The 14324-nt window shown below is 26.2% G+C and overlaps 1 protein-coding gene across 2 annotated transcripts in view; it reads left to right on the top strand.

Annotated features, from left to right (window-relative positions):
• LOC107437668 (uncharacterized) overlaps nt 1–14324 on the top strand; it is a 44385-nt gene that overhangs the window by 20306 nt on the left and 9755 nt on the right. For both annotated transcript variants that reach the window (XM_087160962.1, XM_087160963.1), the window contains 6 exons: nt 905–944; nt 2754–2775; nt 3468–3517; nt 6663–6731; nt 7606–7627; nt 7787–7897. In XM_087160962.1, the coding sequence (XP_087017088.1) occupies nt 905–944; nt 2754–2775; nt 3468–3517; nt 6663–6731; nt 7606–7627; nt 7787–7897 (314 nt within the window). The remainder of the gene's footprint in view (nt 1–904; nt 945–2753; nt 2776–3467; nt 3518–6662; nt 6732–7605; nt 7628–7786; nt 7898–14324) is intronic.

The raw sequence follows: 14324 nt of genomic DNA on the forward strand, positions 1-14324 counted from the left end.
GTTTTATTGCGTTATTATTTGTAAAATGCACAATTATTAAGCGAGGTATAATTATTCGTCTTTTTCTACTTAAATTTCTTTCTGAGTCTGGTTTCTGTGCTTCCTAATTTGCAGACTTTCCATTTTTGTAAGTTTTGCTTAAAACATTGTGATGCATATAATTTGTTAAAATTTATGCTCTCAAAGCAGTTGTTCTAAACATAGGTAATTTATTGTTTGAAATGGCAAATTTTAATTGCAGTTTAATTTTTTCTTTTTTCTTTCATTTTTTTTAATGTAATGCATTAAAGAAGAAACTTATTTTTAAAACTTTTAACAATTAGGAAGCAATTTTATTTTTAATGCATTACTTGTGACTCATTTTGAACAATTATTTTTAAATTTTTTATTTCAATTAATGCAATTTAATTGGATTTCTGGATTTTAATTATGTTAAAAAACTTTAAGTTCAGTAACATCAGAAATACCCTATAAAAAATATGTCCTTGTTTTGTATCATATTGACACAGCTAATCAATTTATAATAATTTAGTCAATCTACTTTGTTTTAATCCATTTTTTTTATTTGTATTAGATCATTTTCATCTTGTAGTATTTATTTAATATACAAAAAATTTAAAAATTTGATGTTTTTGAAATTAAGATTTTATCTATGAATGTGAAGTATTCCATTAGTCCGTCATATTTCCAAACAAATAACAATAAAATAAATAAATAAAAAGTTCTGTATTTTATTACAATCTATGTATGTTTTACCATGGATTTATTTAAATGTTTTTAACTAGTTTTGCAGATTATATGGAGTTTTCTTTTGAAATATTATAATTATGTTTGTAAGGGGACATATCAGAAAATATTTTAATTGTAAATTCCTGTATCTTATTATTTTACTTTTTTATTTCAGAAATATTGGATCTGTGCCTTCCACAGCTGCAAGTGCCGATGTAAGCATTGGAAAATTTTATTTTAAAAATAATTGGTTGTAACAACCAAATTCTATATTTCTCAGTGAATTTTATGATTAATTTTTATTTTAAAAATTTTCAAATTTATGTTTTTATGTATGTTATATCATTTTATGGTCTTTCTCTAACTGGCCATTGGTAATAATATGATATATATATATAATATACATTTAAAGTTTTCTTTAGGTCAGGGAAACCTGACCTCAGGAAATAATATTATATTTTCAGAAGTTAAAAGAAGTTTGGGAAAAAAAGTCATGCAATATTGCTTATCTTATATATCATTGTAATGAGCATTTTGAAAATGAAGTTGAAAATTTATAAATCATTCTGTTTAATATATTTCTTGTAAAAATCCACTTCAATATAGTTTAATTTTGTTAGTTTTAAAAATCGAACCATTAAAAGTAATAATTAAGAAATTTTAGTGATTGGTTTAAGGACCAATAAATAAAAAGATTACATTAGTCTGTGTGTAATTTTCCTGATCTATGTATCTATTAGATTAAAGAAATTTCTTTAAAATTTATAAAATATTATTAGCATGGTAAATATAATTAGATTTTTGTAAACAAATTACATAGGTGAATGAAGCTTTATGTAGTTCAAAATTTTATTATGTTTTAATAAACAAGTTTAATGTTAAAAAATTTATAATTTTGGAGCATGACTTTAAATATTTTGAGTAAAAAAAAATATTAAAATGAAATTAGATGAAAAATCTCACCTTTGTTAGATTACTACAGAGAGAAAAATCGACGTACTAACCCTTCTCATTAATTGATTTCAATCAATTGCTGGTCCGAGAGACCACTGATTCTTATTTCATGAAGGTCTGATTAAAACTTTAGTTGTCCCAAACCGTTGCACTACCATTAATTTTCAACCCTAACCATATTTGTTCTTTAAAAATACTATTCGCTTAGCCGATAATAATAAATGTTTTTTAAAATGAAATTTTCTGTCCAAATTAATTTAGTTATTCAACACCACTGAGATGTATGAAATAAAAGCAAGCATTCTCAAATTGTTTCAAAAATCATTTTGCAAAGTGCAGTTTTTACCATTTTTTCAATTCCATTGTCCATTTGAAAAATCTTGTGATTTTTTTGTTTTTAAGTTTGTCTGAATTCGCCTGTAAAAATCTTATTTATTAATTCAGAGAAATACATCATCATAGTTGACCAAACAGCCCAATGTGGGCCAATGCCTTCTTCTGAAGATTTCTCCCTAATGTCTTCAGATTTATCTTTGATCTCCAATTCTTTTCATTAATTGCAAGGAAATAAGACTCCATTGAATCAGCTCATCTCAACTGCGTCCTTCCCGGCTTTCTTGTTCCAATGGGTCTAAAAAGCAATATTTTTTTGAAAATTGTATTGTCACAACTCATTTAAATCACATGTTCCATCCAATAAATTTTTTTGTATTTAACAATATCAGGTTGTCTTGTACAGTTCAAAGTTAAATCTCCTTTTCCAGTTATTGTTTTCATTTTACACCACAAAGTACACTCCGCAAAATCTTTCTCTCAAATATTGCGATACATTTGTATTCTCAGAAGAATACAGTTCATATAAAATTATTCCTTTTAGAAGGTTTTTTCTTTTTTAACTGCCTACGGTTCTTTGAAAAATAATATTGTGAAATTATAAAATATTGTCTTATTTTATATATTTATAGTATGCTCATTGAAAATTTTACAATCAAACTAATAGTTCAACTGTAAAACATGTTTTGTTATTTTTATTATGTTTTGGTAATTAATTTAGTTCTATTTATTTATAGGGCTTTGATGATTCTGAATTTGGTAAATTCCAATTTTATTTTATCTGTTTTTATTGTTATGATATGTTTCTAAATTTTCTCATGTAAAAAGTTTTTATCACATTATCTAAAAATCATAAATTTTCTCATGCAAAAAGTTTTTATCACAATATCGAAAAATCATAAATTTTCTCGTGTAAAAGTTTTCATCACAATATCGAAAAATCAAAAACCATTCCCAATTACTGTAAATGAGATTTATGCTGATACTAGTTAAAAATTAAAATTACTATTTTTATTGCTTTGCAATTTTTATTTTTTGTTGTTTAGTATAATTTTTTTAAGGCTATCAAAATTAAGTTTTCGGCCATAAACAGTTCTTAGCATTGCCTAGCATTCTTAGCTTAGCATTGCCTAGAAAATTTGTTTCTGAAACTATTCAAACTTAAAATAAAAGTTTTGTGCAAGAGATTTTTTTTACATTAATCTTATTGTTTTGAATTAGCATCGTTCATTTTTTTAAACTTTTAATTCTACTCTGTTATTACTTACAAAACCTCTTCTTTCTTTTTTTTTGCTGAAATTCTGCAATATTGCAAAAGAAATTTTTATAAAAAATTATATAGTGTTATAAACGTTTTTCATAATATTATTAATTATTTTTCTTTTGCAAATTATACTCCTGTTTTGTTTATCAAGTTGCATGAAATTATTGATTTGTGTGTTTGTCTTTAGTTTCAGCTATGGAACATTTAGATACCTCAATGAGTGACTTTCATTGTAGAGTAAGGAAATTTTGTAATTTTTATTTATGTCTATCCGCAAGTAGATAAATGAAAAAAATTTTATTATTTTAAATGTATGTTTTAAGATATATATGTATTACTTTCCTTTTTCTTTTATCTATTTGGTTTTTGTATTAAAAGCATTTCATATATATGACCAACTAACATAAAGCTTGTAGTTACATTTATATCACTAGTCATTCAACTATCATGCCTTAATAGAAAGGTTGTTCACTAAGTCCCTAGAAAAAGTTTTTTTTTTTTTTCTTAAAAGAAAAGCACATTATTTTGGGTAATTTTTATTTTAGTTTTAAACATTATTCTCTTTTAGTTAGAAAATTTCTTTAGCTTTTCCTAACAAGAAAGTTTTAAGAAAACCCTTAAAATAGGCATCTGTTTTGGCATTGATTTTCTCAAGCTATTTTTTCAAGTTAGGGAATAAAAAAATATGTGTAAAGTTAAATAGAAATCCTGTTAATATGGTGGGAATGGTTACTAATTTGAATTGTAATTCCGTAATTTTTGCTATTGAAACTTCAAGTGTGCACTTAAATATCTTGGTAAAAAAAAAATTTCTCTGCCAAATGAAGAGTCTTCATCTTGATTTCTTCTCTACACAAGTGTCTAATGTATAATATAATTCTCTCCATTTATTGCTTGTTTTTTCTTTCTTCAAGTGATTGATGTAAATCAGAATTTCTTAAACTGTCAGTCCTAACCCCAATTGGGATCTCTAGACCAGCAGCAAGAAATGCTAAAATTCTTACCAATTTTAATATTTTTTTTAATAGTACTTATTTTAATAATTTTTGCGGCAGTGAAACCTCTAGGAAAGATCACCCCTGTGTAGTAACCTCCTCTATTTACAGCCACTTTTGAGAGGCATAAAATTTAAAAAATTTCCATAGACTTTGTGTTGAAGAAAACCTTTAGGAGAGACCATCAAAACGTCTCACAGCGACCCGGCATATCTCTGTGTCAATTGCGGAAAAGGTCAAATAAGGAAACACGAAAATGTATCAAAATAAAAAGAATTAACATAACAAATAAGTAGATTAAAATGTATTCAAAATATTTGTGAGTGGCTCTTATTTAGAAAGCTCTTTTTCATGAAAGAAATTGACAACCTCACAGTCAAAGTGCACTAAAGACGATGCTTATTAATGATTTAGTTTTTGAGTTAAAAGTTAAATTAGAAAAAACTGAGCATCTCAAACAAACAAACCTCTCATTTTTAAAGTAAACTACAGGGTGCGTAGTGTCTTTAAAAAGTGCTTATTTTTTTATTTAAGTTTTTTAAAAGCCCTTAAATGTGCTTTTTTTATTTGGTGTTTGTAAAAATGAGAGAATGAGTGTCATACTTGCACAATGTTTATATTCTGGAGTCCCACAAATGTTTTTTTTTTTTTTAAGTATGTGGTCCCCACACTAAAATTTTTTAAAACCCCTGATATCGATGATTCGGCATGCACCCCAAAATCTATTTTACTGCCTTTTTTTAAGCTTCATCGCCTTTAAAAACCCACTATTTCAGTCTCATTATCATGCATAGTCCTCTTTTAAGTACAGTTTGCAGAAACTCATTAGATTTGCAACTAAAAAGCGTTCCAAAACAGCCTCCAAAGCATTAACACTAGTTTTTCTCCTCCAGAAAGAGCAAATACGACACTCATCATACTGACTTTCTTTTCAAACTCTATTCTTTTGTGCAAAAAGAAATGCACTATACCCTGTAATATGTCCATGGCTTCAACTTTTTTTCTCACTTTAATTCATCAATTACTCAATATCATATCTCGGCCTTCACAACATTTAAACTTATTTGCACAATTTTAACCAGTCACAACTTCAATAAAAGATTTACCATGAGCATATCCTTACTCTGGTTTGATGTTTTTCAGTGTTAAACTTTCAATAAACACATGAAACTTATTCATTCCCACTATCTTAAATTACTTGAACTTCACGTCTTACTTTTTCTATGACAAAAGTTGGAACTTTAAAAATAGTCATGCCAAAAATGATGCTTTATTAAAATAAACCTTTTTTATTTTTTTTAACCACCATCTATGAGATTTTTAAGGATTTATTAACTAATATAATTTGAGATATTGTTATTGAAAGGAAAAGAATTTTATGCTTCGTAAAAGTTCATCATAGAATTTTTTTTCTGGAATTTCTGTAGAATAATCAATTGAACCTGATGGCTTCAGCTTAAAAATTTAATCTCATTATTCTATCCCACACATAATGCTCTCACCCAAAAGTAATTTTAGCAATTATTTATTTTTTAATTTTATAAAAAATATTTTTTTACTTAATAGATATAATTATTTTTAAATCTTATAAAACCATGTCATTTTGAGTACTACTAATTACAGGATTAAGACAAAATTTATCACTTCCTGAGAAATTGAAGTTTCCAATTCTAACCTACCAATTTAGTTCAAAATTGCATAGTTTTACATGATGTAAAAATATTTTGTATTTTATAATGTATAATTAATGCAAAAATAATTCTTTTATTAGTAAATTATATATTTGAAAATACAAATCACAAAAAACAGTTTTTATTCTCATAGTCTTTGAGCTAGTGAAGTTTATAATTTCCCAAATTTTTTTTTCAATTTTGTCAATTAGTTTCAAGAATATTTGGGAAAAACTGAAAATGTAAAAAAACATTAAAAGGGTTAAAACTTTTAATCGCTGTTCAGTACTATTAGGGCAATACTTTTTAAATTGTGTTTACCTTTCGTATTTTGTAAACCAAAAATGGTATGTCTTTTTTGAAAAAAAGTATGCTTTTGTTTTATATTTGATCTTTTTAAAATTTATCACCTGCACCAATTAACTATTATATTTGAGTTACCATCAAAATAATGTCTTAATGGATATTTTAATCTAATGATTAGATTAGTAAAGCTATTAAGAGATCTCTATCTTTTTTTTTTTACAGTACTTAGAAAGTATTCTTAACATTTGTGAATGTTTTCTTTAGGAATACGAATGTCTTTTCTGAAAGGGCAGTAATTTGTTTTTATAATGTATTATTCTTTTATATTTCTGTTTTGTTTATTTAAATTGATATATATTGAATCCTTATTACAAAGTAGCCCTTGAACATTTTTTAACTTTATGTTTGCAGGCTTGTGATGCTCATATGAATAATAAAGCCATGTGGGAATCTCATGTTAGAGGAAAGAGACACTTAAAGGTAAATCCTGCTTAATAAATGTTCTGATTATTTTTAAATGTCAAATTTTTTTCTTTGGTTTACTATGTGAGGCGTAATATTCTGACATTTGCTACTAGTTGCTCTTTTATGTACTTATTATGTTGTTTTTCTGCTTTTAAAAATAAATTACTTAATGTTAAGGTACTGAATAAGTTACTTTCAAATATAAATGGTTTAGAAGAAATTAAATATTGTAAATTTTAAGTTGAACATTAGAATATGAAATGCTGTCATAGTTAGAAAATGTCATTTTTGTTCAAAATTTTGCATTTGACACTTAAGATTATCGGTTCCTTTAAAAAAAAAAACAGTATTACATTACAATTAAATGTATATATCTTTAATAAGATATTTATTACAACACGTGAATATTTAAACATATGTTTAATTAACCACTTTTTTCTGTTATTGCCGTGAATTTCACAGTTTTTAAAATCATTTTTTTATTGTGATGACTACTTGCAAAGTGTAATAAATGTATGATTAGGAATATGATGTGATACTCTTCCATTATATTTTTTTAATTCTTACTGTGTTGAGAAAAAAATTTATTCAATTAAAAAAAATTTCTTTCTCTCTTTAAGTTTTATAAATGTTATTTTTGTCTATAAAACTGAATATCTTTTATCTCTCTTGTACAGAGAAATAAAAAGTACACTATAAAATTTAAGAAAACACCACATAGAGAAAAAAATTTAAGATAAATTCTTCCAGCAATCACGTGTCTGTTTATAATTTTTTCTGGAAGTTGTGATTTCTCCTTCTATTACATGACTATATTAAGAATAAATTGTTCTTATTATTAGAACTTAACAATATTTCAGTTTTTAATTATTTCTCTTTACTTTTTCAGAATGTCAAGAAAGTGCCTGGAGGTAAAATTCTTTCATAAATGCTTAGTTTGTTGTGATGATTTTTAATATACACTTTTGGCATTGTTCATTTTTTATCACCTAAAACTAATAATATGTATGTATTTTATGCATGTATGTTATGTATGTTACGTATGTAATTTGTTTTATGAAATATTCTAGAAAACACTTCTAAAGTGAAGTCCTATCATTGTCCTGAAGAGACTGCACACCTAATGAGTTTATTAGAATTAGAAGGAGTGGATGAATATAATGAGCCGTACCTAATTGTGGGTAGGTTGTTTAATATTTCAATAAATCCAGCAAGTGTTCTTTATCGTTGCAGGCGATTACTTTAAAGGATGATTTTGTGAGTTTTTTTTAACTTAGGAATAGAAAAAAATTATGTATTACATATAAAGCAGGACTAAAAGATTTTTATTTTGCTTTAATGTCAAAGTTGAATAAGCACCATATCGCATATACATAATGTAAGCTTTATTCAATCTTGTAATAATTACAGCTGATTCACGGTTTATATTCGTGATTAACATATAATGGTGATTAGCGTTCATAACTCACGTATAATAATGCTATAATTATGCTTTATTAAGGGTAAAAGCTCAAAAACATATTTTATTTTTCTTGTAGGTGAAATTTTTTAAAAAAAATATCAAGATGTGCTCCTACATTTTTTTAACCCACCGACGGTTCTGCACGTAGAAAGTCGTACTTTTTTTTACGCTCGCAAATGGTCGTGAACGTAGAAAACCTCCCTTCATTTTTCCCCTATAGATGGTCCTGCACGTAAAAAAAGCCTCTGATTTTTGTCCGGCGAAACGGCCATGCACGTGAAAAGTCGCTAATGCTTTCCCCCTTACTTGCGGAAATGGGCGTGAAATTCACTCCCTTCTCAGCTATGGTTAATTGATGTCCACTCCATCACCTGAAGGGTAGAAATACTCAATACACAATAGAGTTTGCTTTCGAAGAAAATGCGAAAGGATTTTCGAATATATTTAACTGAAACATTTTTTTTTTAGTATAAAAAGGAAAGAAAAAAAATAAAGAAATCGGTATGGGAAGAGAATTACATGACAAAATAGAACTAATTTTCATCTAATGTTAATTCGCAAAGATTAAAATTGATTTTGAAAAAAAGTAAGAGCTTAAAATTGACTCAGTGCAGGTGATTGATTTTAATTTTGAAAATATAGTGCAATAAATCTCGGTAAAAGTGATTCACCTAAGTGTATGAAAAATAAGAAAATGATATATTTGAAAATAATGCTTATAAATGATTTACATATAGTATTGTCTTCAAATCTTTAAATAGTTTTCCATTTAGTTAGATTTCTTTTTTTTTATAGAGTATTTAGCGAGTAAATAATAGTAGCTTTTCCCGTTATTGTTTTTTTTTTTTTTTTTTTTTTTTTTTGCTGGTTGAAGGAGCATTTTTTAATATTAAATTGCGATTTTTTTGTTAGTGATTAAAAAACTAATATTTAATATTCAGTTTCAATTTTTATTCTTTCAAAGTACTATTATCAAGTTTTAGAGGAAGGCATTAATTATTGAATTAATGATTCAATAGTAGATTTAGTTAAGGATGTAATTGCTGGTTGGTTAGCATCATCTCACTTAACTTCGAAATGCTTTTTTTTTTCATATGATCGTATGTTAATTTTTTTATATTCTCTTCCTCCCAAATCAGTTGCCACATTTCCAGAAAGTTGAGTTATAAATAACTTTCGATGCAGTTTAATAGAACAACAACTGTAAAATTATACTAATACTGAATTCACGATTCATTTACTAAAATATCATTTTATGCGATTACCTATGGAAGAGTCCTAACAAAAATGGGATTTGTTTGACAGAGTGAGAGCAATGTTGTCTAGCACCAACTTTTTTTTCAAAATTAGCTTCGAAAAAGAATTTGGTGCTGATTTAAGTAGGAATGATCGGTATGTAAACGTTGTAAACTGATAGCATAGCACCCTGAAATCTCTGAAAAGTGTTTAATCAAAATTATAAACTCATCAGTATCAATAAGTAGTGCAAAGGTATTTAAACGTAGAAAAGGGAGTATATTATTATTAAATGTCAATTATCTGACAGCTGGGCTTTTAGGTTTTTCTTTTTTTGTTAGAAATTTGTGTATATATTTAAATTATATAAATGCACAGGTTTCACATGAAATGTAATAAATTAATTAATATTTTAAATAATTTTCTAAAATTTCTGTAATAAAATTTTATTTCCTTTGAAAGGTATTCATACTTTTCTTGGGAATGTACCACCTTAAAAGTATTATAATATCGAATAATAAGATGAATAATACGATGTCGAATAAACTGTCGAATAATAAATGTTTTATTCTTTCTTAAATCGATGTAAATAAATGATTTTGTATTTCTCTTAATTTGCTCTAATTAAGTTTATACAAACACATTGGAAATTTGCTACTTTAACCCTTTAATGGGCCATTTTTGTAGTAAAGGTAAGTTAAAGTATTCTTAGAATTGAAATTGACAAAAAAATAGTAATTGATATAAGGAAAAAAAACTCATTTAGGTTAGGTAAATATATTTACCACGACCTATTAGGAACTCATTGACTTTCATTTTTCGTTATTTATAAAATAAATTTTATAAATGCTACTAACTTTAAAAAGAAATATGTATTTTATAACTTTTATACGCTTTTTTAAACTAATAAATGGTTTCCAATTTTATTCAAACGCGCTTCAAGAAAGCTGAAGTTGTTAACGAATGGAAACCTAAATTGAGAGTGGTAAAAAAAGCTCGCCATGGACTTTAAAAAGTGGCGTTAAGTATACTTATCACGGCCTTTGAAAAAGTTAATAAATATTTGCCTTGGAATTTTATATAATAACCAGTATAATAATATTGTGACGTTGAAGTTTCAAAAAGTTTCTGCATATCTAATATTAGGTGAAATGTATCGTAATTTGTTTTTTCGCATTTTGCTCTTGAAGATACCCCCCCCCCCTTCAGTTATGTTATTTTTGATGTTTAAATTTATTTATCATACCCTTGAAATGAAATAAGCAGTTCTATAACTTTTTGTGCAAACTCTTGAAATAACATTAGAAAAAAAAAATTTTTTTTTAAATAATCGCTTATAATTTTTAATATATAATAAAAAAATAATGTGACATTTTAAGAATTGTAATGTACACAAATTTGTTATAATTTTATAAATTATTTAAAACTAACAAGATCTTATTTTTAGAATTCGTTTACCCAAAATATGCTCTTAATATTTATAATACTTATTAATTTTAACACTTATTTATTAATAATAATAATTAATTAAATCAAGTATTCAGCAACAGTCTGCTGTGATCCAGAGGTTCATTGAAGTTAAGGCTCCACATACAGTGAAATAATTGTGACGGGATGATCTACCTTACGCACAGGCAACCTTTACTTCCCTGACAAGCTAGTACCCATTGAACTGAAGCTGGGATGGCTGCTAGCCGAAAAGCGAAGCTTAGTACTTCATAATGATAGCTCAGTTCCCTAAACCACTGAGCCATCATTGCTCAATTAATTTAATAATAATATAATAATATACGAATTTTAGAGTATGAGTTTTTTTACAATTTCTTAAATTATGTAATGAATGACGAAATCTGAAAATGAAACGAAAGCATTAAAATAGTTTCCGATAAATAAAGGCGATAATATTTTCGATTTTTTTTTTCTTAGGGACATTTTCAACTTATTTCAGCCAAATGTAAGATTTTTTTCATTTTCAGCTACTATTTTAAGAGAATATATAATTATGGATACAGTGAGTACAATTCAAAAACAGGTATTTTTTATGGCTTTAATCATTGAAAATGAATGTTATTAAACTTACACAAATTTACCCAACGTAAAAAAATTTTATAAATGAATTTAAAAATTTCAAAAAATTTAATTATTAAAATCTCAGTTACTTAAATTTCAGAGATACAATAAAAACATAAAAAATGAAAGTAAGATACAAACTATGAAACTAAGAATCAAATTAAAAAAAATTAATGAATAAAATGAAGCAAAAGGTAGTATAATCACATCTTATCTTAACATCGTTGACTGAAGATATCCCGTTAAGTATATTATTACTTTAAGTATTTTCAACTTCTATAAATTATTTTGTCATTTTATATAATCTGTTTCTGTACTCACCTTTTACTATTTTTTTTTACTGACATATATTGCAAATTTGATATATTTTATGGCAAAACGATGAGAAGGAATTTCGGGAGACAAGAGAATTAAAATATGGAAGGAAAAAATATCCTTTGATGTTTTGACAGTGAATTTGTATTGTATTATTTGCACTGTTGTATGAGTGTACAGTTGCAGTACTTAATCATTTTTGTCACCTTATGTATGGAGCGAGATAAGGAATAGAAAGGTGTTTACTAGTAACATGTATCAGTGAGTAGAAGGAAGATTTAGTACTGTCATCTTACTACATACAGACATTTCGCCGCACTGTAATTTCAGTACCATTTACTCTGATAACGAGGATTTTTATGAATAAGTTTTTGAACTTGACTAGAATGAATAAAATGAAGATATCATGCAGCTAACATTAGAAATCGAATGAATGGAAAAACTACTCATTCATAACTATATATCACAGTAACGTACAATTTTTGAAACCCTGGGAAACTTTAACAATGTGTAGAAAACGATAGAGAAACGTTCTGGAATAGGTTTCTTAGTATAGAGTATTCAGGACAAGTAATAGTAAAAAAGTTTTACAAAAATCTCAAATAAATTATTGCGCATTATTTTTTATAAAAAAATAAAGGGATGTGTTAAGAAATGTAAATTAAGCTTATTTAACTTTCAACTCTAATTGCTCCCTAAGCTTTGGGATTTATAATATATAGTCAATCTGATGTCCCTCCCTGATTTACAAAAATATAAGAGAAAATAAGGGAGCTAATTGTTAAAAATAAAGTCTCTACTAATTATGTGTTGATAGTAAATTTATAAAAATATACCATCAACTTCTGATGATTGTAACAAACTCTAATAAAATAACTCAATTAAGGTAAAGTGGACTTAAATTACACAAATTAATGTGCTGGAGTAAATATAAAAGTATTATGAATAGTTATAATGAACGAGATATAGTTTCATGAAATATGTAAAGTTAATAATTAAAAGAGTTAAAGTCTAAACAGCTGAAGAAACAAAAACTAAATATTTAGTAATTTTTATTTTGCTACTAAGTGTTCATACGAACTTTCATCATATCTAGAAATTAAATAGATAATTTCAAAGTGAGCATAAGTCACATATTTTACTAAATCGAGTTAGCATTGGCTTTGCTATGTTTTTAGGTATAAATTTAGATTTGTACAGAAAAGAAATGAATTGCATCACAACTAGACTCTTTATTCATCTGTCATAACATTTATTTAATGTAGAAAAAACGAGAGCCGTGAATTGATATCATTATTTTAAACTTTTATTAAATGAATTTTAGTTGAATGGACTTAATAATTAAAATAGATATTTTATTTTCGTTTTACTACTATTTTTATAACTTCTAAATAAACCTTTGCATTGTTGAAAAAATAAAAACCGAAATTTTATTACCATATTTACTTTATCTCTAGAATAAATACTTATTATTTCATTCTAAAAAAAAAAAAGTTAGAAAAAAAAAATACCCATGCCATTTTTTAAATAACCGATTTAATGCAAATGAATTATTAAAAAAGGTTTGTTTGAAATATTTCGCACAACTTCAAAGAATATTTCTGTCTTTATACTATTAATGGGAAAGTTGATTACTCCAAATTAATTAAACACTTGCACTTCTACATAATATGCCGGATTATTTTTAGATACATCTTGATGTATTCTATATAAAATACTCTACGTTATCGACAAAAAATACTGTAATAAAAAGGACAATGATATGATAAAGAGAAAAATATTGATAAAAACAAATTTTAAAACGCAACGCTAGATTTTACTTGTTTCTTTTTCTTTTTTTTTTCCGTAAGAGATTCTATGCTCACTCACAGATCATATGAAATATTTTCAAACAGGTTGCAAAAGTATTTATTTCATGTTCAAAATGACCTCAGCAAAGTGAATAGTGCGGACAGTCTATAATTACAACACCTCAAGAAGTAAACCACCCCACCTGTCAAGTAAATAATAGAAGAAAAATGGCCCTTCAAACCACCGTTTTCCATTGTAAGGGGGGAGGAATTATCTCTTACCGTTTGGCAAGGGGTTTTAGAAAAGGCAAGCGGCTATTTCAGGAACCGCAGTTTCTAGATATTGCAACCATTTGGAAGAGGTCAAAATTAAAATATCAAAACCGTCAGTGGGTTAAACCAAAGATGATATTGTTTGTAAGCATGCTCTTGTATAGTAATTAAAATTATATAGCTTACATTTTCATTTACATAAACTGTGTTAATAGTTCTAAATTATCAAGTGGTATTTAAGTTACTTAGTTGTACTGCTCATGATATGGCATAGTAGATATTAGAATCAGCCATTTTTCATTTTAAATTAGTTATAAAATTTTGACCCACTAGTGTTTAAATGGTTTCTATTTATTATTTCTAGCCTATAATATTGTTTCCTTATATTATTTGTCTTTAAAAGAAAATTTGCTATATTCAATGATAAATGTATTTTAATAAAATTCCTTCTATAAAAATTTA

The sequence above is a fragment of the Parasteatoda tepidariorum genome, chromosome 4 (assembly GCF_982258835.1).
Source record: "Parasteatoda tepidariorum strain Cologne lab strain chromosome 4, Ptep-v5.0, whole genome shotgun sequence".
NCBI classification, from domain to species: Eukaryota; Metazoa; Arthropoda; class Arachnida; order Araneae; family Theridiidae; genus Parasteatoda; species Parasteatoda tepidariorum.